This window comes from Coenobita brevimanus, chromosome 52 (assembly GCF_032717465.1).
Source record: "Coenobita brevimanus isolate Jiangsu-jjx chromosome 52, ASM3271746v2, whole genome shotgun sequence".
Lineage (NCBI taxonomy): Eukaryota > Metazoa > Arthropoda > Malacostraca > Decapoda > Coenobitidae > Coenobita > Coenobita brevimanus.
Window position 1 is genome coordinate 8596593 of NC_137005.1, and position 25436 is coordinate 8622028.

General features: G+C 41.5%; 1 protein-coding gene across 1 annotated transcript; it reads left to right on the forward strand.

The window, feature by feature from the left end:
* Nucleotides 1–351: 351 nt before the first annotated feature.
* On the forward strand, nt 352–24570 carry LOC145400391 (sulfotransferase 1C4-like). The gene is made up of 8 exons (XM_080272906.1): nt 352–416; nt 13839–14039; nt 15391–15536; nt 16988–17189; nt 17746–17872; nt 22879–23045; nt 23261–23366; nt 24281–24570. The coding sequence occupies exons 2-8, from the start codon at nt 13866–13868 to the stop codon at nt 24442–24444; spliced, it is 1086 nt and encodes a 361-aa protein (XP_080129032.1). The 5' UTR covers nt 352–416; nt 13839–13865; the 3' UTR covers nt 24445–24570.
* The last annotated feature ends 866 nt before the right edge of the window (nt 24571–25436 follow it).

The window sequence follows — 25436 nt, forward strand, 5'->3', positions numbered from 1 at the left end:
TTATTCGGCATGTTGGTATCATTTTTTTTTTTTTTTTTTTTACCATTTATGCCCAGTGTGGTGATATTTGATTGATTTATGGGATAGACGAGGATAGTATGTAGTAATAAGCATAATAGACCGCATAAGAAGACGTGTTAGGAAACCCGGAACCGACGAAAATACGGGCCCTCGTATGTGTGTGTGTGTGTGTGTGTGGGTGGGTGTTGGGTGGGGGGGGGGCCGGGGGTGATTGACTAAAAAATAAAATCACCCTGCACTTTCCCAGTACACGTAGCTAGTGACGCTTGGCATCTCGCTCAGGCGGCGTTGGACAGCGGAGCGTCTGTCACTCTCACGGTATCAGTCGATCAGAAACAACTGGTAAACGTGCTGTATCACTCCCTTACTGTACTGCATCCTTGACTAATATATCCGTAAGTAATTAAGAATTGTAACTGTAGTGAGAGGATAGCGTTTAGGCCATGTGTTGCAACCTATCTAGCATTTAGTTCATGTGCTGCAACCTATCTAGCGTTTAAGTCATGCTGCAGCCTGTCTAGCGTTTAAGCCATGTTCTGCAGCCTGTCGAGCGTTTAGGCCACGTGCTGCAGCCTATCTAGCGCTTAGGCCATGTGCTGCAATCTAGCGTTTAATCCATGTGCTGCAACCTGTCTAGCGCTTAGGCCATGTTCTGCAACTTATCTAGCGTTTAGGCCATGTTCTGCAACTTATCTAGCGCTTAGGCCATGTGCTGCAGCCTATCTAGCGCTTAGGCCATGTTCTGCAACCAGTCATTACATCAAAATTATAAACATTACCCTTCTCAAAAGCATTATGGAGGTACCCGGTAATGTACTCCACGCCTGCCTGTTATATCCGTAAGAACTGTGATTAACTTCACTGATGAAAGGAGTGAGTTTACAGTATTCGCTTGAACCTACCAATTTAATTTACACCAAAATCAAGCTTATTGCCCACACATCTCTGTATAATGTATTGCACTCTTGCCTAATACTGTATATCCAGAAGGTGCTGCTGTGATTAATATATATTTGTCGTAATGATAAGAGTGAGTTTAAATCATTTGCTGCAAACCATCAATTTAACTATCTATCTATCGCCAGACCCCATAATCCCGTAAGGGGTGGCCGGTTGAGTTATTTGTTTTACGGGGAGGGGCACTAACCCTTCACCAACCCACTTGTTGACACGTAGGGAGCACGTATGGTTTGATTATATGGTTACCACCCAGCGTTGTAAATGGTTTCCTGGTTTACAGGAAACCATTTGGCTTGTCACTCAATGTAAAGCCACCCGTAAAGGAAAGAAAAGCAATAAAAAGACACAGGAAAGATGGAAAAAATAGGAAGAGAGAAGGACAGACAGAAAAAGAATGATAAAGGCTAAGGAAGTAGGCAGCACTACATCAAGTGAGTGGATGATGGTCGCCACCACCTACCACTATCAATTCAACCTACACCTACACCAAAATCAGAATTAATCCCCACTTCTCTCAAAATAATAGAGAGGCAATGCTGTTCAGTATTCAATGACTGGCTGCATCCGTGACCTGAATTTTAACACCTGGAGGCGTGATTATGAAATTGCAAGAGGTAAAGAATTTTGTAGTGTGGTGACAGTGGCTGCAAGTTGGTCAGTCTTGTCTTGAACCTTGTATGAGTTTCGTGACAACCCTTCCATTACGACTGCGAGCAAATTATCTGATACAGTTGAGGGAAGAGCTTTTTAGTATAGTGGTAAATTAAGGCTATAGCTAACATCTGGTCAAAAAAGTAAAAGAGTCTGTCCCAAGTTGAGGGAAAATTGGAGAGCAACTAAACTAAACTGGGGGAAAAAAAAATACCCCACAGGATTGAAAGGGATAATTTTAGTATAGCTTGCAAAATTTTCACATGTCCTTTGCTTTTCTCGCCAGAATAGGTCTTAGCTACAAGAGGAAATTGTTTGCAAGATGTTTTGCATTGCTGGGAGTTGCATAATGAAAAATAAAAGACCCTCAGATACAGCCCTTATAAACCCCATCCTGTAAGAGAGCCTTAATCCACTGAATCACCAGCCGTCGTTTGATTATCTGGTTACCACCCAGCGTAGGAAATGGTTTCCTGGGTTAAAGGAAAACATTTGTCTTGGCACTCACTGCAGAGTCACCTGAGGGCAGGACTACATTGCGTGAGTGGATGGTCAGCCGTCCCCTCTCCAAAGCTAAACTAAAATCGTTTGGAGATAAGAATGAAAGCTACGATTGACGTTGGCTGTAAGCGGTTTGTTTCGTGTTATCAGATAGTAGTAGTACGAGTATTGTAGTAGTAGTAGGAGTAGTAGTAGTAGTAGGAGTAGTAGTAGGAGTAGTAGTAGTAGTAGGAGTAGTAGTAGGAGTAGTAGTAGTAGTAGGAGTAGGAGTAGTAGTAGCAGGGAACAGTTTAAGGATTTGAATTTCATATAAAGCAGACTTTACTGATCTACCATAAGACCCGCCGACATGTAAAAATAACCCCGCTAATATCAATACACCAATCCTGAATGAACAGCCCTAGCATGTATTCAGTATGGACGGTGGGTGTTAGCGCCGAAGTGGTGACATGTGGAGGTGTAGGAGGACTACTGGGCCTTGGGCTAGGCAACTGCCCCCGAGAAATAGGCCCTGAGGCCTTTTCCCAGAGTCGGACAAAAAAAAAAAAAAAAAAAAAGTCGTAGTAGTAGGCTAGTATAGTAGTAGTAGTAGCAGTAGCAGTAGTAGTTGTAATGACAGCAGTAGTAGTTCTGTTGTAGTAATCTGTCGTGAACCCACAGGACTAAAGGCCCGTCCAGACGATCGAGCAGTGCCCGCGGGCATTGCCCGCTCGTGTGGACGGGGCTTAAGGCTGAAGTTACCCATCGCCTGCAGTTCCACCATCCTCCTTTAGAGAGACAGGGAAGGGATTGAGGGACGTTTGTATAGCCCGGCAGCTCCACCGCCTTGTTATTTTGGTGCCACCACGTGAAGGCGTCCCTTTCCAGCACTGAAATAGGGGTAAATGAAGGCTGCTTTCTATCAACTAATTAAGGGTCGTCTTCCGAGTGCTTTGGGAACCTGCGCAATTCTTCTTAAGCGATTTATTTTGCTATTTTACCAACAGGTCCATACCTCGTGTGTTGCAGTGACGGCTGGCGAGAGTTACCAGTGTCTATAACCCACTCACCACTACACCCTCGCCTACACCTGCAAACATAGCCGTCCTCACAAAACACAAGGTACACCCAAGCGAGTTACTATTGTAGCGTTGTTGATGGACCTCCCTGTATATTTCTAGACTCTGCAGTTTTCTGACTAAAGAGGATAAAGAATGGTTAATATATAAAATAAATCGTAGAGTAAGAGGTGTTACGAAATCTCCAAAGCTGCTAAAAATAATCCCACGTTATTTTATTCTTCCTTCCTTCAAGCGATTTTATCCTATTGTATGTTGTTGCTGCCGTAGACTATGTTATTCAACTAGATATTTCGAACTGGAGGCCTTTCGGTCAAAGAAGCTGCTATCTTTCCTGTTCTGTCTGAAGTAAACTTAATTGGAGTGAGAGAGATTCTCTTGTCTACCAGTGCGTGTTTCTGATGGGCCGACATTTACCTCAAGTATTCGTCTGACCACGAGAAGATATGCATTTCATACTTTATAGCCTTCATTAACCCCTTCAGTTCCCTCATAAGCCGAACAAGAGCAGTCTGAGATTGCAAACCTCCGCCAAGGCTGAACATAACCCCATTTGTCAACACCCCCGCAAAAGATTCCCCCTATTTTAAGAGCTTGTTTGTATGTAGCAGGAACCGTCTAAAACGCATGTCGTCACATTTTGTAGTTTTTGTGCAAGCACTGTAGACATTATCTGCAGAGTTAGAAGCAAAAATGTTGAAGTTGCAACTATCCCACAATGACAAAGAATCTTTTAAAAAATTACTAGATCCGGATGATCCGGATTACCACCAAAATTTAATGAATTGTTCCTCGGGCCATACCCAACCCTTCCAAAATTTTTCAGCAAAATCCGTGCATATCTTTTAGAGTAATCGTGTTAACAGACAAACAAACCAACGCCGTCAAAAACAGCCTCCTTGGCGAGGTAATAAAATCATCTGGTAACATTAAGAATAAAAGTACTCCCTCGTATTGAAGGGGGTAATGCTGCTGTGTCGTTTCCGTGGTAACGAAGAACTTACTCTCTCATGAAGCATATCTGGCGTCATATTTCACTTTAATCCCAGCACGGAGACTGACACCGATGACACAGGAGCAAGTGACAGACGCGAGAAAAAGAGGAGAGCCATTTCCATTACTATGAAATTTTCAGTTTGTTTTATCGAATACAAGTAAGCGTTTATTATTAACCCTTTCAGCCTGAGGATTCTTTTTTCAGTGATACATTAATCTGCCAATAAGTAAAAAAAAAAAAAAAAAAAAAAAAAAAAAAAAAAAAACATGGAATTGTGGTTTAATCGCCCCGGTCGAAATGACTCATGCATACAGTAGATTATATGCCCAATAGGTGACTGAAGGTTTTTTGGTTGTGTATATGAAGAGAAAGTCATTTACTCATTGGCACTGGACTACAGGAGCCCAGCCTCGGGTACACCTGAATGAAGTAGGCTTCTGTAGTATCAGGTGGTACGACACTTACGGTCACCCTCTGGAAACTGTCATAACAGGCCAGAGCAGACTTTCCTGGTGGTACTTAGACATATGCCCCATGGAACTTCACTGATGAGATACCCTTACCAAAGAATATCAGAAAGGGGAAAATTTATTGATACTAGACACTTTTCCATGCAACAGAGGAAACTTAACTGATCGAAAACAACGCAGCAGCAACCACATTGACGTCAAGCAGACTTATCACGATTTTTTACATTGGTACTATATTACAGATGACGTCAATTCCTTAAGTGATCTGTGACAGTGATAGTACTGTTAGTAGTAGGTGAATACTTCAAACTGTTCATCTGAGTCTCCTGGGGCAGTACTTTTATCAGAATTTTGGTTGTCAGGTAATAAGCAATTTTAACGTTTAATTTCACTAAACTAGTAAATTGTTTCACGTACGTGTAAGGTAGCTAAGGCAGCGAGTTATGAGTTTTGGGTAATCTTTTTGCTTTGGATGTTTAATAAGCTTAAACTGAAAACTTCTGAAGTATATTAAACTAGTGCACTTACAGGTTTAATCCATAGAATACCAAGACAGTCCAAGAAAGCCCAAACATTGAATACAACAGTAACAAGTCATTTCATGAAATCCCATTTTCCTTGACCTAAGTGAATAGTTGCTATACGTACAAGAAGAATGAAGCTTAGCACTGGAACTGATAGAAAGACCGATAGTTGATTATTAGACCCCTGCTGGTGAAACTGGTCGGGGACCATAGGTTTGCGATGTTCTGTCACACAGTCTGTAATTTCGTGTCCGCTCTCTAACTCCCACATGCATGGACAGATATGACTTCACAATTGTTCCCCATACCGTGACGGTGTGTCGCGCGGAACAACCATTCATCAACTCCCAAGGTCAATTACAAACATATGCTTATCCGGCAGGGGACTTGTATTGCTTGACAGTACTGAGTGCGTTAGTTCCTACAAAAATTTGAACTTTAGTAGCCCGAGGACAAGACTTGTAGGTGGTGGCAACCAGCCACTGACTTAATGCTGTTTGTTTCTTCTTTCACCATTTTCTTTTTCTGGCTGCCCTCCTCTGTTCATTGTTACTTTTCCTTTCGCAGGTGGCTTTACATTGAGTGACAAGTCTAATTGTTTCCTGTAAGCCAGAAACCATTTACAACGCTGGGTGGTAACCATATAAGTAACTGACGTGTTCCCTACGGGTCAACAAGGGGTTGGCGAAGGGTTAATGCCCCTTCCCGTAAAAGCACCAAATCAAAGAAACTGCCACCCCTTGCGGGATTATGGAGTCTGGCTATAGAACAGACAGCTTCGGTAACATACTATTATGTTTAGGGCCTACGATTAAATGAAAGGCTACTGAAACTTTTTAGGGAGGGGGGAAATAAGGGTAACCTCCGCTCCTTACGTTTAAAATAATCCTGCAGTCATCCCGGGTACATTTCAGCGTTTAGTTTAACAAAAATGGAATGAGTTAATTTCCTCACTACGGAATTTCTCTGGAGAACAGGATTATTTAATATACCATATTTTCACACCCAGATACATTAAAGGAAATAATAATTCCATAGATTTATGTGTTTACTAAGCTTTAAACATACAGGTAAAAACATTGAATCAACCAAAGTAACAAAATAAATGTGACTAATAATAATCCTTTAATGCCGTAAAATGACAGGCACAGGCAGTCAAGGGCACTGCACACCTCAGCCGTCACTAACTGCAACATCACATAACTGGCGGGAATCCAGATTGTTCCACCTCGTCACAAGGACAAACTTTCTCCTGTGGATAATTTCAGTTTTTGTACCTCATGTTTTCAGCTTCCGTAAATATTACGAGAGTTTTTTTTTTTTTTTTTTTTTTTTTTTTCAGATTTGAGAGACTTAATATTACAGTTTTTCCTTTTACAGTTCTCCCGCGGACTATCGGCTTTCGTATTTCTAGTAATTTCTTTATGCACTAGATTTCTCACAAATTGCGTTTACCAGTCAGTTTGCAAATATATTTTCTCCGGTTGACAGCAGCAACTCAGATTTCAAACATTTTCTTGAAAACTTTTGTATTTGTATTTTCTCTAGTCAGTTCTCGAATTTGTAGTATTTTGCAGTGTCAGTCACAGATTTTATATTTCTGCAACAAAACCCAAAAATCTGTATCAGCACATTATGAAAAATCAAACTGCTGACATTGACGCTGACCCTGTTACCTAGTGTTACTTTGGCCCAGATTTCAGTCCTTTCACAGCCATTTCCAGTCGATCAATACAAAGGTTCTTCCTCTCCGCAGCACATCCTTATGACCAGCTCTGTTACAGTTAATCTTACGATTCAACTCCATATTCAGGATGAAGAAATAGCAATTTTAGTCCCAAGTCACAGTAACACGATAATAATCACCACTTCAAGTGCTGTCAGAGTACACACTGCCTAGTCTTTGAACTCTGGATGGAAGTAAACTCGGATAGAATCAACGTAACCAATCAGAAAATTCCCCGTCTCAAATTCCACTTAACAATGCAAAGTCGAATCAGGAAGCAAGGGATCTCAGACAACGATACTAGAGTCGAGGCGGTGAAACAGGGCTCTTGGTCGCTATGTTTGAAAAATATGACTGAAAAAGGTTGAAAATAGAGGAATTTTGCCAGTTAGTAAGGCTTGTATTAGTATCAGTATTAGTATTGTTGTTATTTTTAATATTATTATTATTATTATTATTATTTAGCCATCAACCACTGGCATCAGGGTTAAGGACATTGATCCAGAACATCCTTATTTTTTTCTTTTAAGCTTTTGGTCTTTTAAATATAAGAAGCAGACTAATTTAAGGGTCCTAACAAACAGAACCCCTAAATTAGTCACGAAAGCATTCAGGGACACTTTGTGCTGTACAGTACAGTATTATTATTATTATTATTATTATTATCGTTATTATTATTACTACTAGTAGTAGTAGTATTTCAGGCTCCAGTAGTACATGTAGTAACGGTATTTTTCTTATTTGGGGGGGGCTCTTTCCTATAAAAATTTCCATTCCAGTATTATTCACCATTCAGAGGAGACCATATATATAACTTTTCTCTTCCACGCCGCCGGGCTCAGTCTCACGTGTTGTGGAAACAGCCTAGTCACCATTATCAGCGTCTACCCGCGTCATTTTTCATTCCCTACTCCCACTGCCACCCCTCACGCCCACACAAGCCGACTGAGCCGTGTCCGCACTAGAAAAGATAGTGCCACGGGAGGTAAGGTGAGCATGTGGTCACTTTCTGTAGCTATAGTCCTCTTATTCTAACTTGGCCCAGATTATCGCCGTTTTGCAGCTCCATTCACGTAGCTCAGTGGCAGAAAATGACAATACAACCACTCTGTACCATTTCCATAGCACTTCATCGTGACTAGCACCATACTCCAGTGTTAAACTATTGGCTCAGCTCAGCATTCGAGATGGGGAGATGGGAAATATAGGCCAGCTTGGAGTACGAGGGGTGTAGTGTAGATGAGGGGGTATTGTTGGCGATAAAGCCTTCCTATCTGTTATCTTGATGCAGCCTATGACTTATAGGCCCATATTGTCAGTTAGGAAAGCTCCCTAACACCCTTTCCTAAGCGATTTATTTTAATACACCTTACTGTCCATCTCAGTGTTGCGTAAATCCTTCCAGTATCGCGGTACTCTGCATAAATAACCTACCAAAGACTGTTAACCGCCCATATCGTAAAATAAATCGCTAAGGCAGAGGAGTTAGGGAGCCCCCTTAATCAACGAGATACCGGTCTCAGAGTTCAGCCACACCGTTAACAGGAACTGACTGATATGAACCTATCTCTGTTATCGTGTTTGTTTTTTTCTTGGGGGGAACATTTTTGCGGAATTCTTATCTTTGGTTCCTTCCTCCTTGTATTAAAAAAAAAAGTTATCAGCCATTCTTAAATTTTTGTGATAAAGTGAGTGAAGATACGAGACAGTGTGAGTGAGATATAGTGAAGGTGTGAGAAACTGTGAGAGATTGGCAGGGTGAGTGAGGGTGTGAAAGATATTGCATGGGAGATTCGATAAGTGTGAGAGCAAGCGTGTGAGATGAGGAAATGAATAACAGTGTGAGGAAATGTGAAGGACTGAGAGAATAAGTGTGAGAAAATGAGGAAGAATGGGAAAGAGTGTCAGACAGCGAAAGATTGCATGGGAGTGCGCTAGTGTGGAAGCAAGCGTGTGAGATGAGGACATGAAAACAATGTGAGGAAATGTGAGAGATTGAGAGAATAAAAGTGAGAAAGCGAGGAGTGTGAGACAGTGGATAATGAATTAGCAGATGCCAGGTTTAGAGGGTAATTTGGGTGGATAGAGTGGTTGTGAGAAAGTGAAACAGTGATTGAGATAGTGAGTGAGCGAGAGAGTGAAAGTGAGCGAGACGGAGTGAGCAATCTTAACTTTTTATCACTTTGGGTGTAGGCTAAACAATCATTTCCCCGGAAATGTGTGGGCGAGGTTTTGATAGTGGCTTCGTGTGAGGCTAAGAACTGTAATTTAGGTAATATAGTTCGTAGCACCATTTCCTGAGCGATTTAGTTTGCGTAATACACCTTGACCTCTCGTATGCTGTTTATACCGGTTTGATATCGACAGGTTACAGAATAAGTCGATAAGGATGTGATATTAGGACACCCTCAGAGTCACTTATCACATGACCATGAATGAGCAGGTGAGCATGATTGTGTGTGTGTGTGTGTGTGTGTGTGTGTGTGTGTGTGTGTGTGTGTGTGTGTGTCATTGGCTGGTATTCACGTCAGTTAAGGCAGCTCCATGACACCTCTTCCTTAGCAATTTATATTTTGGATATGGCTGATTAATATCCCATTTCCCTAACTGATTTATTTTGCATATTGTACTTTGATACTCTCTTCGATGTTATTTATTTATTTCAGTTACCGACACAGTTTTCTTCAGGAGCGTACAGGAGGACAGAAATGTGTAATATTCAGAATAAATCGCTTAAAGAGGAGTGTTGCGGTCTCCCATGCCACCTACAGTATGAAACGGATCTGAGACATTTTTTCCTAATCTCTCTTCGTGGTTAGAACGAATGTGCAAATTTACCATCCTTTTCCTTCCTTCGTGGCGTCAATAATTTGTTGTAATAATAAATTGTAATAATAATACCAGTTAAGAAGATATAATTACTGTTTGTACCACGGACGACAGAGATGCATAGTTTTGCCTTGGAAGTATAACATAAAAATATCTCCAGGAGCTTTGTGAAAATAAGGACCCACTTCATAGAGTGTAAGGAAGGGAGGTTGAAGCCTGTTAAATTTACCGTACAGCTGTAAATCTTTATCACCCTTTATAGACCATTGCGCAGGTGGCAATTATAACGACGAGAGAGGTGGTGGAAGCTCCCTAACACCTTTTCTTGAATGATTTAGTTTGCGTATTACACCGTACTCTCCACACCAGTGTTGCATAAAACCATCGCATATCGTCATACTCTGAGATAAGATACAGGGGTATATCAACTGGCCATACTCCCAAATAAATCGCTAAGGAAAAGGTGCTATGGAGCCTGCTTACCCGACGAGAAAACGAGCTCTGGTGCTTCCCGATAAATTATACAACTGAAATTATCGTTCGGACCGATTCTGGGTTTACAGACGGCAATGAGAAAGTTGGTACCTTCAAAAGTTATATTAGATTATAGGAACTCAGTCGTATAGTAATAGTAGTAGCAGTAGTAGTGGTAATAGTAGTAGTAGTAGTAATGGTATTCAGTTGCATGTCATAGCAGTGCAATGAATTATTCCCTCGTCGTCCTAACTGCGAATCATACTGTTCCCGTGAGGCTGTTGCGTGCTGAGATGTAAGAACCCCCGCCCTGCCGTGATCAGTCACTGTCACGCACCGGATAAATCCTGATCCACCTCGTCTAGCCCTCCATAATCACTGGCCTTGACTTCCGCGCAGCTAGAGGAAAAAAGAACCCATAGATGATGATAATAGGCCTGTCAGAAATTAGAATAAAAATCGCAGACGCATGTAAAAAAAGAAAAAAGAAAAAAGGCCTTGTCAGTGAAAAAAAATAAAACAGTGAATGAAATATCAAAACGCGGGATTTATACGAGGAATCATACACTGGATTTCGAGAACTTTCCTTGCCCGAAATAAGAGAGAGATTGCAACACAGACGAAGATAAGAGGCATCACACACGGCAAGTTCGTTATCGGAGATGTAAAACAGTTGAAATTTTTAGAAGCAAATACTTGGAACGATGGAAGGATAAAAATAACAGCTTTCCAGAAGTTTGTACCTCAGTTAAATAATCATACGGTGTTTATAATAGGCTTTCTTGTGTACGTAAAGGTTTGATCGGAAAGAAATTACGTTGATGTTTAGAGAAAGAGAGAGAGAGAGTTCCCCTTCCTTTCCTTTCTTCCCTAATTCCTGATCTTATCTTGTCTTCTCCCCACCTCCTCTTCCCATGATGAGGTGAGTTTGAATGTACTCTTTCGACCTTGGCCGCGTTTTTTATCTCCAACACACAGTTATCTTTTTATCTTTGGCTGAGTCAGCGTGGCACATTGTTCTCCCTGCACTGTGTAGTCATTTTTGCTTCTGTAGAGAGAGAGAGAGAGAGAGTTTGTGTTTGTGGGTGTGGATGTGGGTGCGGTGGGGAGAGGATGTCTATCTTGCAATTATTTTCGTGTTTTATATTTTTTAAGTGTATTCTTTCGTGTCCCTTTTTATTTATTTATTTATTTTTTTACCAGTGGATAATGGATGTCAGGACCAACTTGCCTAGCCCCGGGCTCTTACGCTCCTCACTGGGCAACGTAGGATTGGATGATGAATGAATGAATGATACTGGATGGATGGCCAGTCAAGGGTGTCTCGCCGTCTCCCCTGGTCTCTTCCCAGGATGTCACTGCCTTTCATCTTTATCTCATATACCGTATTAGTGTCATATTCATTCTTGCCTACTCTCTCTCTCTCTCTCTCTACTTTTTCCACATACCTTATCCTCCCACTTACCTCACTATTGTTCTCTTTGTCTCACACATGTATTTTTCCCTGTGATAAGATCCCATTTAACTACTTCACTTTCCTCTTTGTCTCTCATCAAATAACTCACTTTTTTCTTACAGTCTCATTCACCAAACTCACTGTCTCTTATCTCTATCTCTCATCATGTCCTTATCCATAACACACGTTCCCAGCCACCTACTTCACTGTCCTTCATCTTTATCTCTCTTCAAGTGTACAGTCTCTCTCTCTCTCTCTCTCTCTCTCTCTCTCTCTCTCTCTCTCTCTCTCTCTCTCTCTCTCTTCCATATCATATCATATCATAAAGGTCCAGTCGCATACCTCAATGTCTTTCAACCCTATCTCTCATATCTTTATCTCTCATCATATACCTTACCCATGTCTCACAGTTTCATCCTTTTATCTCACTGTCTCTCCCCTTTATCGCTCATCACGTACCCTACCCATGTCACACTTTCACAGTCACCTATTTCACTGTCTGTCATCTTCGTCTCTCACAATGTCTCCTCACCATTCCATATATCCTTCCTTCCTTGTCATTCGCTTCGCTCCATCTTATCCTCATCTATCACATCTCCACGTATCTTACATTCCGTCCATCAGCACTTTCACTATCTCAATCACTTTACAATCTTCATTCACACCTCCAGACCACTTCAGTTCAATTACCTGTTTTCTTGTATTTTTACTTTACCATTTTCGCTGTGACTTGGTCGAGATTTTCGTCCTTTTGCTGCTTATTTCGTGTACCTGAGTGGCGAAGACATTGCTACGGCTCTAAATTCTCACCATACCACTTCGTGACTAGCATGCTAATAATATGTTAATTTTTTTTATACAACACAGCATTCAAGATGAAGAGATGACAATTTTAGGCCAGGTTAGAGTGCAAAGAGTAGAGGTCATGACGGTTTTATTTAAGTCAAGAAAAATTTCTCGGATGGGATTGGCTAAGACGATATCCTGTTCACTTCAAGTTGGAGTAAAATTGCCATCTCTCCATCTTGCATGCTGAGCTGAAGCAAAGATCAGCACTCGAATGTGGTGCTAGTCACGAAAAAGTGCTATGGGAAGACTAAGTGTCCGTAGTGTTGTCTTGTCGTAACGAAAATCTCCGCTAAGTTAAAATAAATGAGCTTCAGTAGGTGGGATGTTGGTGATGGGTGCGTGGGAAGTGTACCGTATGTTATCAAGGTGGAGGTTGTTGATATGCCGGTAATGGGCAAGTCAAAATTGACGGAGGAAAATCATTATAATCCTTTTACTCTAATTTGATCTAAAATTGCCATCTCTCCATCGTAAGTGCTGTCAGTTGTAGGAATAGATTAATACCAGAAAATTATGCTAATCACGAAAAAATGATATGGAAAAGATGTAGAGTCGTACTATTGTCTTATTTTGTCACTGAGCTACGTGAAATAAGCTGCAAGTGGCGAAAATCTGGGCCAGGTTAATATAGAAAGAGCATAGGTCGTGTGAACAGACGTGAAATTTTGGGATGGGTTGATTAGACTAGAGGAGGGTAGGGGAAGGATGAGAGTGTCCAGTCAAGAGTGGGCTTTGTATGTGGCGCGTTGTTGATGGCAGGAACAGACTTCTTTTGAGGTGTTTACTGCTGAAGGAGAGGTAATAACAGGATGAGGTGGGCAGGAGAGGTGTGGATGGTGGTGGGAGGTGGGATGGAACGGGGATGATACGCCCTGTGAAGACTGACATTGTAGATTAACAAGAATAAGTGTGGTGAACATGTAGTCCAATTCTTTCTCCAGGAGCAAGTTACAAGATGACGGATGTAAACATTTGTCTCAAATCGTATACCTCGCATCGCCATGATAGAAGGGTGAAAAGGTGATTTCATTAACAAGCATAAAAACTCGATGTCCTAACTACGATGTTATTTGTTTTTGCAGGAAAGATAAGGGGAACGTAAAATGCCGTCACGTCTCTTGTGTTATCTGCAACGAAAAATATTAGTTCAGCAAGGGAAATAATTCTTAGCGGACGTCTATTCTATGTAGGAAGGACAAGGAGAATGGAGAACCTTCCCATCTCTCTTTTTTGTTATTCCTGCAAGTCAGAATCTTATGTATCAGGGAGTTGTTTGTAAATATATTGGAAAATCCCACCCAAGATTCCATGTCTATCCCCAGGTGACTTGAAGTAGAGGCGTGGGTGTGATGAGGAAGTTGGCGAGTGGGCATGAGGTGGAGGAGGTGAGCAAGGAGTGGCTGGACAATATCAGTAAGTACCATGGCCCCTTCTACGTCCCTGGCATGGTACGAATTAAGCCTGACGGATACCTCTACCCAGCCGCTGCACCCATATACCTCGATAAACTATATAATTTTAAGGTAAAGTAAATATGATGTATCAGTAGGTTAGAGTAAATGGGAGGGGTTAATAGGAGAGCGCTTAAGTTCTTTAGTTCTTTAACGTTTTGAACTATCACAGACTCCATCCACTCTCTGTGTGGATGGATTCTAGTTTCTTCTCCAGACGATTTTTTTCAGCTTAGGGGAGACTTCGAACTGGGGGGTTGGATACAGCCTTCATCAACCTCTTCTCAACCACGGACTCCAAGAAGCTGAATAAAACTGTCTGTTAATGAGAGTATACCAAAAACGTCCGACATGTGAGACTGGCAGCAGCTGTGTAATTCGGACTGAAATATACCAGTACACCTAAAAATAACGATATAATCTGATGTGTGTGTGTGTGTGTGTGTGTGTGTGTGTGTGTACGCGATTCTTCCCTAGATGTATTAGTACGTGTAACTCTCCCGTTGGGGACGCACGCACTCCACAGTACACTACACGATGCTGCGATAGACCCTTCATGGTGCTGAGGTTAATGAAGGCTAAATCTATTACCCCCAATTCAGTAGTAGTAGTAGTAGTAGTAACAGTGATAGTAGTTAGTAGTGGTAGTAACCCAGGCTCATCTTGTGAACCCGGTGGACTGCTGACCTAAATTTCTCTTCTCCTACACTACACCATCGTCATTTTGGTGGCTAGGGAAGAAAAATAAGGCACGTTCGTATAACCAGGTAGTTGATCCTCCTGGTTATATCAATGCCAACACTCGAAGGCGTCACATTAAATCGTAGAGTAGTATGTTATTAAAGTATATTCTGAAGTTGACCAGGTTGACCTCTTTACATGGATGGGGTCATATATTGGTTTTATTTATGTATTTATTTATTTGCTGCTTCCATATTGTTTTTACATGTATTCTGGCTTTATTTTTGGCGCCTTTTTCCCTTCACGTCAGAGCGCCTCATATTTCTCTCTCTCTCTCTCTCTCTCTCTCTCTCTCTCTCTCTCGTTTAGCACTTGTGTTCTTTCTTTCTCTTAGCGCATTCACCTTCACAGTTCTTGTTTTTACTTCTCAGTGTTAAAATATGGGAAAATATTCCATGTTTCGTCTTTAGTTTTATTGTTTGTACCCCTCCACCTCTCAGTGTCCCAGATTTAACGCTTCTTATTCCTCATCTGTCCATTTCAAGGCTGTCGATGTGGTAGTGATATCATTCCTGACAGCTCTGATTAAACTCTCCTCGCTTCTCGTCTTCTCACTTCATTCCTAACATCTCTGATTTAACTCTCCCTGTTCCTCATCTCCCCAGTTCAATCCTGTCGATGATGGTGGTTTCATTCCTAACCGTGCCTCAAATTTAACTCCTTTCGTTCCTCATCTCCCCAGTTCAAACCTGACGATGTGTTGGTGGTGTCGTTCCTAAAGGCGGGAACGACGTGGACTCAGGAAATCATCTGGACAATGCTCTTCAATCCTAACCTTGACAACCCAAAGGCAGATTTACCGCTGCTGTTAAGATCACCAGAGTTCAAGTAAGGGGATGAGATTCTTTGATGTATTTGCGATCGATTCCCCGTCGTAACTTTGATATGTTTTACAGGAAGAGCTAGACAAGGGAAGATTTTACACTCTTTTCTTGATCATCCTACAGAAAACAGTCATAACCCTCTGTAATTTTCGTGTCGTAACTCAAGATTTACTGATGAAGTTAGAACAGGATAAAGTGGAAGATTCTACAGCCTCCTTGTCCCCCCTGCATATCAAAACCTGAGTTGCGACAAGGAATTGATCGTAAGTGCGTTCGTGTATCCCGGTCCAGATTTCTTTTAATTACTCGTATAGTGATATTCTTTCCAAATAAGCAGTGTTTTGAACGTCGTATGTACCACAAAAAATGTAGAGCACAGTACTTATCAAATATACACTTACCTTTATGAATCCAGCAAAAATAAAGCTTGACGAACGTTATTAGTATTGATTTAAGAAAGTGAAATTGGCCACTTGCAAGTCTGGGGCTGCAAGAGTGTTCAGAATATCGACATTGATAATATTTGCTGCATTACCATAAGTTCCATTTTTAATAGCTGGTAACGTGTAAAAATAACTTTGACATAATATCAAATACATGCATAACAGTAGTATGATTCGATTTACCCATAATTACAGAAAAAGGTAAGCAGTTTCTCGAACACTATGAAAGGATGGGCAGTCTTCAATATTGTACTTTCTCTGTTTACAGCCAGGTCGAAGCACAGTATTATTCAGCAGGCACTTCATATTCTGTCAGAGCTAATTTCATACAGTATTTATTCGACCAAAAGCGCGATTTATGATAAGACAACGAATATTATCAGTGCCGATATTTTGAACTTCCTTGTAGCCCAAAGCTCGCAAGTGGTCTTTTATGAGTGTAAAATCAATCACACACACACACACACACACACACACACACACACACACACACACACACACACACACACACACACACACACACACACACACACACACACACACACACACACACACACACACACACACACACACACACACACACACACACACACACACACACACACACACACACACACACACACACACACACACACACACACACACACACACACACACACACACACACACACACACACACACACACACACACACACACACACACACACACACACACACACACACACACACACACACACACACACACACACACACACACACACACACACACACACACACACACACACACACACACACACACACACACACACACACACACACACACACACACACACACACACACACACACACACACACACACACACACACACACACACACACACACACACACACACACCTCCATCTCATATCATCAGTACAGATCTGTGTCTGCATGGTGTTGGGTTGGAGGACATGGCGTGAGTGTAAAGCCTACTAAAAAACACTGAAACCCACCTCCTTTTCATGTCAACAGTATAGATATGTTTATGCATGGTGTTTCGGTGGAGGAGACGCCGTTCCAAAAAATGAAGGAAGTTTTTCTTCAGCTGTGCCCAGGGAGGAAGATTGAGGACGGAATGTTCACGCAAATATGTGAAATGATTCCAGGTCCACGTCTCCTCAAATCACACTTCCCTCTCTGTCTTATGAACCCGGACCTGCTCGACACGACCAAGGTGGGCGACTTATTTCTTGGGATATTAACACTCTGGGCTCCTATGGCTCACTTGCTTATATTCGAAGGGGCAGAGGAGGCCAAGCAACTCTTTTGCCTTAGCGATTTATTGTGAATCTGTCCCTTACGAATCTGGACATGCTCAATACTGCCAAGGTAGTCGTGCACTGTTTTCCGGATGTTAACACTCTTAAACTCGTGTTCTCGTCAACGTAGGAAGCTTTCTTTGCAACGCTTCTATAGCAGTTTAATCTGTCTACCAGTCTGCTAATTCAGGTATACTTAGCTGCCTATATTAACTGATTCTGGTGTACTTATCTGTCTATATAAAATGATTGTGGTGTATTTAAATGCTTACAGTATATGATTCTTTATTCTTAGCTGCCTATATAAACTGATTCTCTGTACTTAGCTGCCTGTATAAACTAATTTTGGTATACTTAGCTGTCTGTATAAACTAATTCAGGTATACTTAGCACCGTATGTAAACTGATTCTGGGATATATATTTACTCACTCTGCTATTAAAGCCACACATGTTCTCCTTTCCTCTCTCAGGTCGTGTATGTGGCCAGGAACCCCAAGGACCTGATGGTGTCTCTCTACTTTTTCATGCGGAAGCTTAAAAACTACGATTTTAAGGGAACTTTTGAAGAACTTGTGCACCAGTTTATGGATGGCGACCGTAAGTGCTGTGTGATGCTGTATTTCCACTATTGTGTGATGTATGGTGACCGTAAGTGATGTATGAGGCTGTATTATCACTATGCTGTATGATGACCGTAAGTGTTGTGTGATCCTGTATTTCCACTACTGTATGTTGTATGGTGACTGTGTTGTATGGTGTTGTATTTCCACTACTGTATATTGTATACTCCTTTGGCACTCTCCTCTGCGTAGCCCTATACCTAATTTTGTTGAACGTAAGACACTTCAGTTATTCCTATCAACACACATACTTCCTTATACTGTTCGCGTCTCTCTCTCTCTCTCTCTCTCTCTCTCTCTCTCAGCCAAGATTACCGTTTGGTGTACGGTGCCTAGCTGGACATTTTTCGCGGTGAAGAAGCCATCCGATGTTGCTTCCCTCTGCCTCTTGGAAGCGTTTCAGATCCAGGTGGAAAATTGTATTACTAATTATACATTTGGGGAGAAATTCTTTGGGCAAAATTCCCTCCAAATCAAGAGATGCGAGCAGTCTTATTATTTTTTTTTTTTCAAGTCTAGGCTGACGAGGTTTTTTAGGGGTCTCAGTTACATTAGTGTCTTCAGGTGGGTGCTCTTTCCTTTGGTCTTTGGGCTATATCAGTAAACCCTTGTTGTGCCCGTGGATAAAAACGTTTATTCCGATGCACAAGGTGGCCCGTAAATAGCGCTTCACTAGAAACTCACTTGGATCATTCTGTTGTGTACGTGGGTATGGCAGTGCAAGTAGGATATGAATAAATGATGCAGGATTGACACTGGTAACGCTGGCTGTGCGGTCTCCTCAACACACGAGAAATAGCCCAGCGGAAAGGGAACTGAGTGACGAAAGGGCGTGGTGGGTTAGAGATCTTCGTCAGGTTAGAAAAAGCAGATTACAGTAAAAGACATTCTGTTTTCTGTATCTCTTATTGACAACCTGTAAAAATATTATGGCTCCCTCATTGATATGTCTCCAAATCATATTCAGTGAAGGATAAAAGTTCAACTAATATTTCACCTCTTCTCGCATTCCTCTGCTGGTTTACAGTATACTCCTACAGTGAGAGGCTTGGTATGTTTCACTGCCATAGATAATTCTGCTGAAAGTATGAAGTATTAATGTGAAGTAGACACGATGGAATAGTGAACAAACTTATGCCCTTGAGTCTGCATACCTGCCCTGAGAACATTAAATCTGGGCAGACTCATAAGCCCAGTGGATTGTGAGGGGGTGAATAATGAACTTAAGAGAACAGAGGAAGTGAGGGTGCGTGCGGGAGTGAGGTGTAGTGTGGCAGTGTTGTATGTGATGTTGGCATATGGGTGTGAAGTGACTAACAAGAAGGTGAAGAATGTAAAAAGTCACCTATGATCACGGAGTCCTTTTCACTCCAACTTGGCCTAAAATTCCCATTTCTCCATCCTGAATGGTGAGTTTTAACAGTAGATTAACATTTAAATATGATGCTGGTCACGAAGAAGTGCCATGGAAAGATGAAAGGTCAGCTATGAACACTATGCCCTTTGTACTCTGACAGCCTAAATTTTTCATCACTTCATCCCGAATGCTGAGCTGCAACAAGAGATTAACACTTGGATGTGATGCTAGTCACGAAGAAGTGCAATGAAAAGGATATTGAGCCATTGTATTGTCTTTATCGGCCACCAAGTTACGCAATGGAAGCCTTGAAAATCTGGGCCAAGATGAAAGGACTACACTGCATCGGATAAAGAGGAGTGTAAATGAAAAATGAGTGAGTGAAAATGATGGAAGGGTTTGATGAAGGAATGTAAAATAGATAATGTTATGCAAAATCAGTAATAGAGGGTGTGAGTGACTGAAGGACGAGAGTGGAAATGGTGAAAGGGTTTGATGAAGAAGTGGATAATGTGAGTGTTTAGCGGTGTGAATGGTAGAAGGTGTAAAGTAGAGGATTAGGAAGGTGAAACTTGTAGGCTGTGGCTCGTATTGTCGGGTAAGGAAGCTCCCTAACACCTTCACCTAAGTGATTTGTTTGGCTTATTACATCATACTGTTCCCCTCTATGTTACATGAATATTTCTAATATTCCCATACTCTGCGTCTATAACGTACAAAAGGATATTAACCTGGCATTTCCAAAAATAAATCACAAGAGAAGAGGTGTTCGGGAGCCCCTTTAAGCGACGAAAATACGAGAATCCAAAGTCGGCTGTTAACTGGGACGGGTAAAGAGAGATGAGAGTGAAAAACAAAGGAGAGAAAAAGGAGGGAAAGTGTTTGAGGAAGGAAGGTGTGATGTAGTGGTGATGTGCGCAACGAAGATTAGCACTTGCGGATTGTGTTATATGTGAGGAAGGAACGAAGAGAGAGAGAGTGAGAGAGAACAAGGAAAATTTTTGAAAAGGAAAAGTATGATATGATGGTGACGCCCGAAACGAAGATAAGAATTTGTGAGGAGGCTGATCGGGTTAATTGCGACATTATGACCGCTTTATAATCAAGACATGTTTCTCGTTCTATTCCTGCTGCCTCCAGATGACTTTGTTTAGCACTGATGAGATTTTTTAACTGGAGGGATTATAGATATACATCCCGCCTTAACCGCATTCATACGTGAGAGCTTTCTAAAACTGAATCAAATCGTTTAGCTTTCAACTCATGATGGCCAAGTGTAGGCAGACTGGGGGGTCGAATTTTGCAACCAAGGAGGCTCTTTTCCACCTCATAACTAACCCTCGCTGACTTTCATTCTCCAGGATTTAGTGTTCAAGTGTGAGATTAACCCAGTTCCGTCAGATGAACAGAAAAGGCCTACTTAGCTCATATCCAACCCTTTAGGCCTACACGTAACACCCTCCCAATCCCCCCACTTCACACCCACTTATCTTTGCTTCCCTGACACTATCACTCCTGACCTTATCTGGCCAATTAGTGCCCTCACCTAACCCGACACCTGCCACACCACTCCACCCACCCACTCACCACTCTCTTATATTCCCTTTGCTCAACACTTCTCCTGTCTCGACATGCAGGGTGTTTCATAAATTGCACAATTCAGTTCTCTTGTGTTGTAGTGTCAGCTCAGTCAATGCTATCAGTATATACCGTATATAATTAACTCCACATATCCCTTTATTGGCTTATGGGTATCTGCAGCTCTCTCTCTCTCTCTCTCTCTCTCTCTCTCTCTCTCTCTCTCTCTCTCTCTCAAACCCTTCAGCTCATTTGGCGTCATTTCTTTTTTTTTTTCTTTTATTTCAGTCTACAAGATTTTTATGTATTGAAAAAAATCGTCTGGAGGCAGCAAGAGACGTCAAGGTGTTGTTGTTGTTATTGTTATTGTTGTTGTTGTTGTTGTTGTTGTTGTTCTTGTTCTTCTTCTTCTTGTAACCTCAGGCTCATCTCGTTGGGAATTCAGTGGACGTGGAAATTTGGCGGCTCCGATCGGTCGCTCCCAGATGTCTTTTGTTGAGGTTATGTTAAAGGACTTTCTTGTGGTGCATCGTTGAAGTGTAGGGGTTGAACGTCTTGTGTGTGTGTGTGTGTGTGTGTGTGTGTGTGTGTTTTGAAGGACCGTCTGTATTCTGATGCGTGAAGGGGTTGAATGTCTTTTGTGTGTGTGTGTGTGTGTGTGTGTGTGTGTTTAGTATCTGCAGTGCTGTGTATAGAGATGAACTTTATAATTCTTGCCAGGTGTGACTGAGGTGAGCTAGGTGTGGAAATTCTTACCTGAGTCTTAATAATTATGTCTCTCACTGCAGCTGTAGGTCCTGAAAAGCGCACTGTACACCTGAGTATGAAGTACCGCTCGTGTGTGTGTGTGTGTGTGTGTGTGTGTGTGTGTGTGTGTGTGTAGTAAACCCTCATACTCCCATTTGTGTTTTTTTTTAATCATAATAGTATCAGATCAGTAACTTGTGACATTATGTAGGTGTAATGTACAGCATAAATCGCAAAGAAATACATGTTACGGAACCTCTAAAACTAACACGAATACAGCTGGGAGAATTTATATCTAATGCACCTCGTTCTTAATGCTCCAAAACACAATTCCCCTCTCTCTCTCTCTCTCTCTCTCTCTCTCTCTCTCTCTCTTACACACACACACACACACGGCACTCACCGTCACACAACTCAGCCTTTCATGACAATTTTATACCTTATCTCTTATCTCATGACCGCCATGGAAAGTTGACATTGTTTCTATTTTTAAGTCAGGTTATCAGTGCCTTAGTGAACCGTCCCGACTTTGTGCGTTCCTCAGTTTTACACGTGGGATTTGGAGATAGATTATGATTTTTTTTTCAAGGCTATGTGATGTGCTGGTCATGTGTGTAGTGGCTGACTATATATTCGTATTTGTAAGTTTTCTTTTTTTTTTTTTTTAATCGGATTGCTCTCTCTCTCTCTCTCTCTCTCTCTCTCTCTCTCTCTCTCTCTCTCTCTCTCTTTATGTAGTGTACGTATGAATGTAAGCATGTATACACTGAGGTAATAGGGGTGACATAAGTGATTAAGGAATGATTGGAAGTCTGGAGAGAAGTAGTACTGTAGTGAGGTGTATTCGTGTGGTAATCGAGCGACATGAACAAAATATATACTGGCCACTTGGTGAAAGGCACAAGTATGATAGATTTGTGTCATCATCATCATCATCATCATTATCATCATCATCACTCTGGCCTTCTTCCCACTTAAGGTTGGAGTGAGATACGATCCAGAAACAAGGAAAGAGTAAGTACGAAAATGAAAAATTATCACCAGCATGGCCAGTTAAATCGGCCAGGCAAGTCATCCACACATCATTAGCCTCCTCACTCATAGTAACATTCAGTGCCTTCTGGCCAAACCTTCACTCTGACCCTCATCCACAGTGATATGACCTTTCTTGCATCACCCGCGCCCTCACCCACATTCTTTCCAAACTCTCACCCTGACCCTCACCCTCACCTTCACTCTCACGCTCACCCTCACCCTCACTCTGGCCAAACTCTCACGCTGACCCTCACACTTTCCCACAGTGATATTCAGCCCGTACTGGCCGCACCTGCGTGATGCGTGGCAGCGAATCAACCACCCCAACCTGCACTGGATCTTCTACGAGGACCTTAAGGCGGACACCATGAAGGAACTGAGACGTCTTGACCACTTCCTTAACACCGGCCTTACCTCCTCACAGCTGCTGAATGTACGTATAAACTCACACCCATACACCTCTCAACCACAACTAATCCTTCTGCTTATTCTGTCAGCCACACCTATTCCTGCTTACTCTGTCAACGACACTTACTTCTGCCGATCCTGCCAGTCACAACTAATTCTTCTGCTTACTCTGTCAACTACAACTACTCCTTCAGTTTCCACTGTCTCCACCACGCTTCTCTAATCACTATCATATTTCAGGTGGCAAATCACACATCTTTCTCTGCCATGAAAAGCCGCGGGGAGCCCATAGCGGACAACGTCTACAACAATAAGGAAGACAACGAAACAGTCTTCTTCAGAAAAGGTGTGTTTCTCCAGTAAAATTGGCTGTATCATGTGGTATGGATGATTGTTTGCAGAAGAGTGCAGTGTGAAAAAAATGGTTTAAGGTTTCGTAAAAGGTGCGGTATAGTAGTAATAATAATAACGATAAAATGTACAGTTAAAAAAACTGCCATAATTTTTTTTTTTTTTAAGTCTGCGGTATAGTGAAATAATAATAAGAAAAAATAAAAATAATTTTCTGTTGTACTGTACCTTTAACAAACTTTTTGCCAGTTTAATGGAATGATCACTTACGTATACAAAAGGTTTCATTCTGTTTTTAACGAGGCAGAAGTATTGATTTGGAAAACGGTTAAGTAGTGGTTTAGGTCAGTAAGGGTCCCAGGTAAGGAGGATTAATCATTCAGGGAAGGAGTGCAAGCCGGGATGGACAAGACGACTCATGGCCACCGTAAAACCCATGTAAACAAGTTGATTATGCAAGACGCAGATTAGTGAGCTTTAGCACTCAAGATATTCCCTACACTTTATGCAGGTTTTTTATAGCTAAGTGTATTCTGTTCGCTTGATGGTCTTGATAATTATTCAAAGGAACCTGCTTTACGTATCTCCTGTTATCTTTTCAGAATGGCAATAGGGACACCAAGTCTTATGTATAAGATTTTTGGTGGATGGTCTTAGTAGGTATTTTCCAGTTGACCTCCTTTGTTTATCAGTTGTAGTGTAGAGAAACTTAATGCTGATGTAGGGACTGTTTTCTACATAATATTCCAAAGAACTTCCTCCACATATAATGTATGGGCACTTAAGTGGTGATGTATGAGACGGTTTGCTGGATGGTTTTGATAAATAATTCCACTGAAGTACTTTCATGCATGTCGTACAGTGTATTGTGAGACACTAAGTTGGGTGTGTGTCTTTTTTTACCCCCAGGACAAGTTGGTGACTGGAAGAACCACTTTTCTCCCGAACTAAGCGAAGAGGTGGACCGCTGGGTGGCCAAGGAGGCAGCTGCAGCGGGCATCACCTTCCCTTCGCGTTCATCCACATCAACCTCATCCTCACCCTCGCCCAACGCAGACCCTCCTTCTACATAGAATACTACATAGGCTGCTTCCACACATTAATTCCATGCTTCATGTATATCTGAGCCATTGTTTAAAAGTATGCCAGTTCGTATGCGTGTATGTAGGCTGCACACCGTCATCGTATGATTTGAGATGATGCAGATAAAGGAAGCTAGGGCAGTTATGAAGTTATGTTTTTTATCATCAGAATTTTTAATGAGAACAGTGTCCCTGTATTAATTTATCAGTTTATACATATTATATATCCAGAATATAAATATACCTTCAGAGGACTTCACAGTGTCATTTTTTCATCTCACTGAACCAGTACACTATTTGACCATAGAAACTGTATTTATTTTACTCTTACTTATCCAAGATTTTCTTCATATTTAGACTTATATTATTAGAAACTGTATTTATTTTACTCTTACTTGTCCAAGATTTTCTTCATGTTTAGACTTATATTACTTACCTCACTGGCAGAAAAAGACAATAACATGACTCTACATCCTTTCCCCAGCACATTTTCGTGACTAGTGTTAGTGTATTACTACAACTCGGAATTTAACATGGAAGGATGTCATTTTAGATAGGGTCAGAGTAACAAGAGTCCGGTCTAGAGGATGAAAATGTGACAGGAGGGGAAGATGTTTGTAAGTTGAGGACTGTTTGTGTATGTGCTGATGGCAAAGCATATAATGCAGATCAGACCCATATAATATACAAGGGACCACCATTACCACCTCACAGCTTTTTCCACAACAGTTTATGAAACTGATGAAGTGCCATGATTTTTTTTTTTTTTCAGCTTTTATAATGAATTGTACTTTTTTGTAGTTTGATGTATCGTTGGATCGTGATTTGGAGTTTGTAATTTATTCGTTTAATTGTGTTTGCTGTGATAAATAAATTATCTGTCTTTATACCTTTCACAATAGCCAGCTTAAACAGGCTCTTTCCATTGATGGGAAGCTGTACTATATTTGTCCAGTGTCCATCATGGCAGTTCTACTTTACAC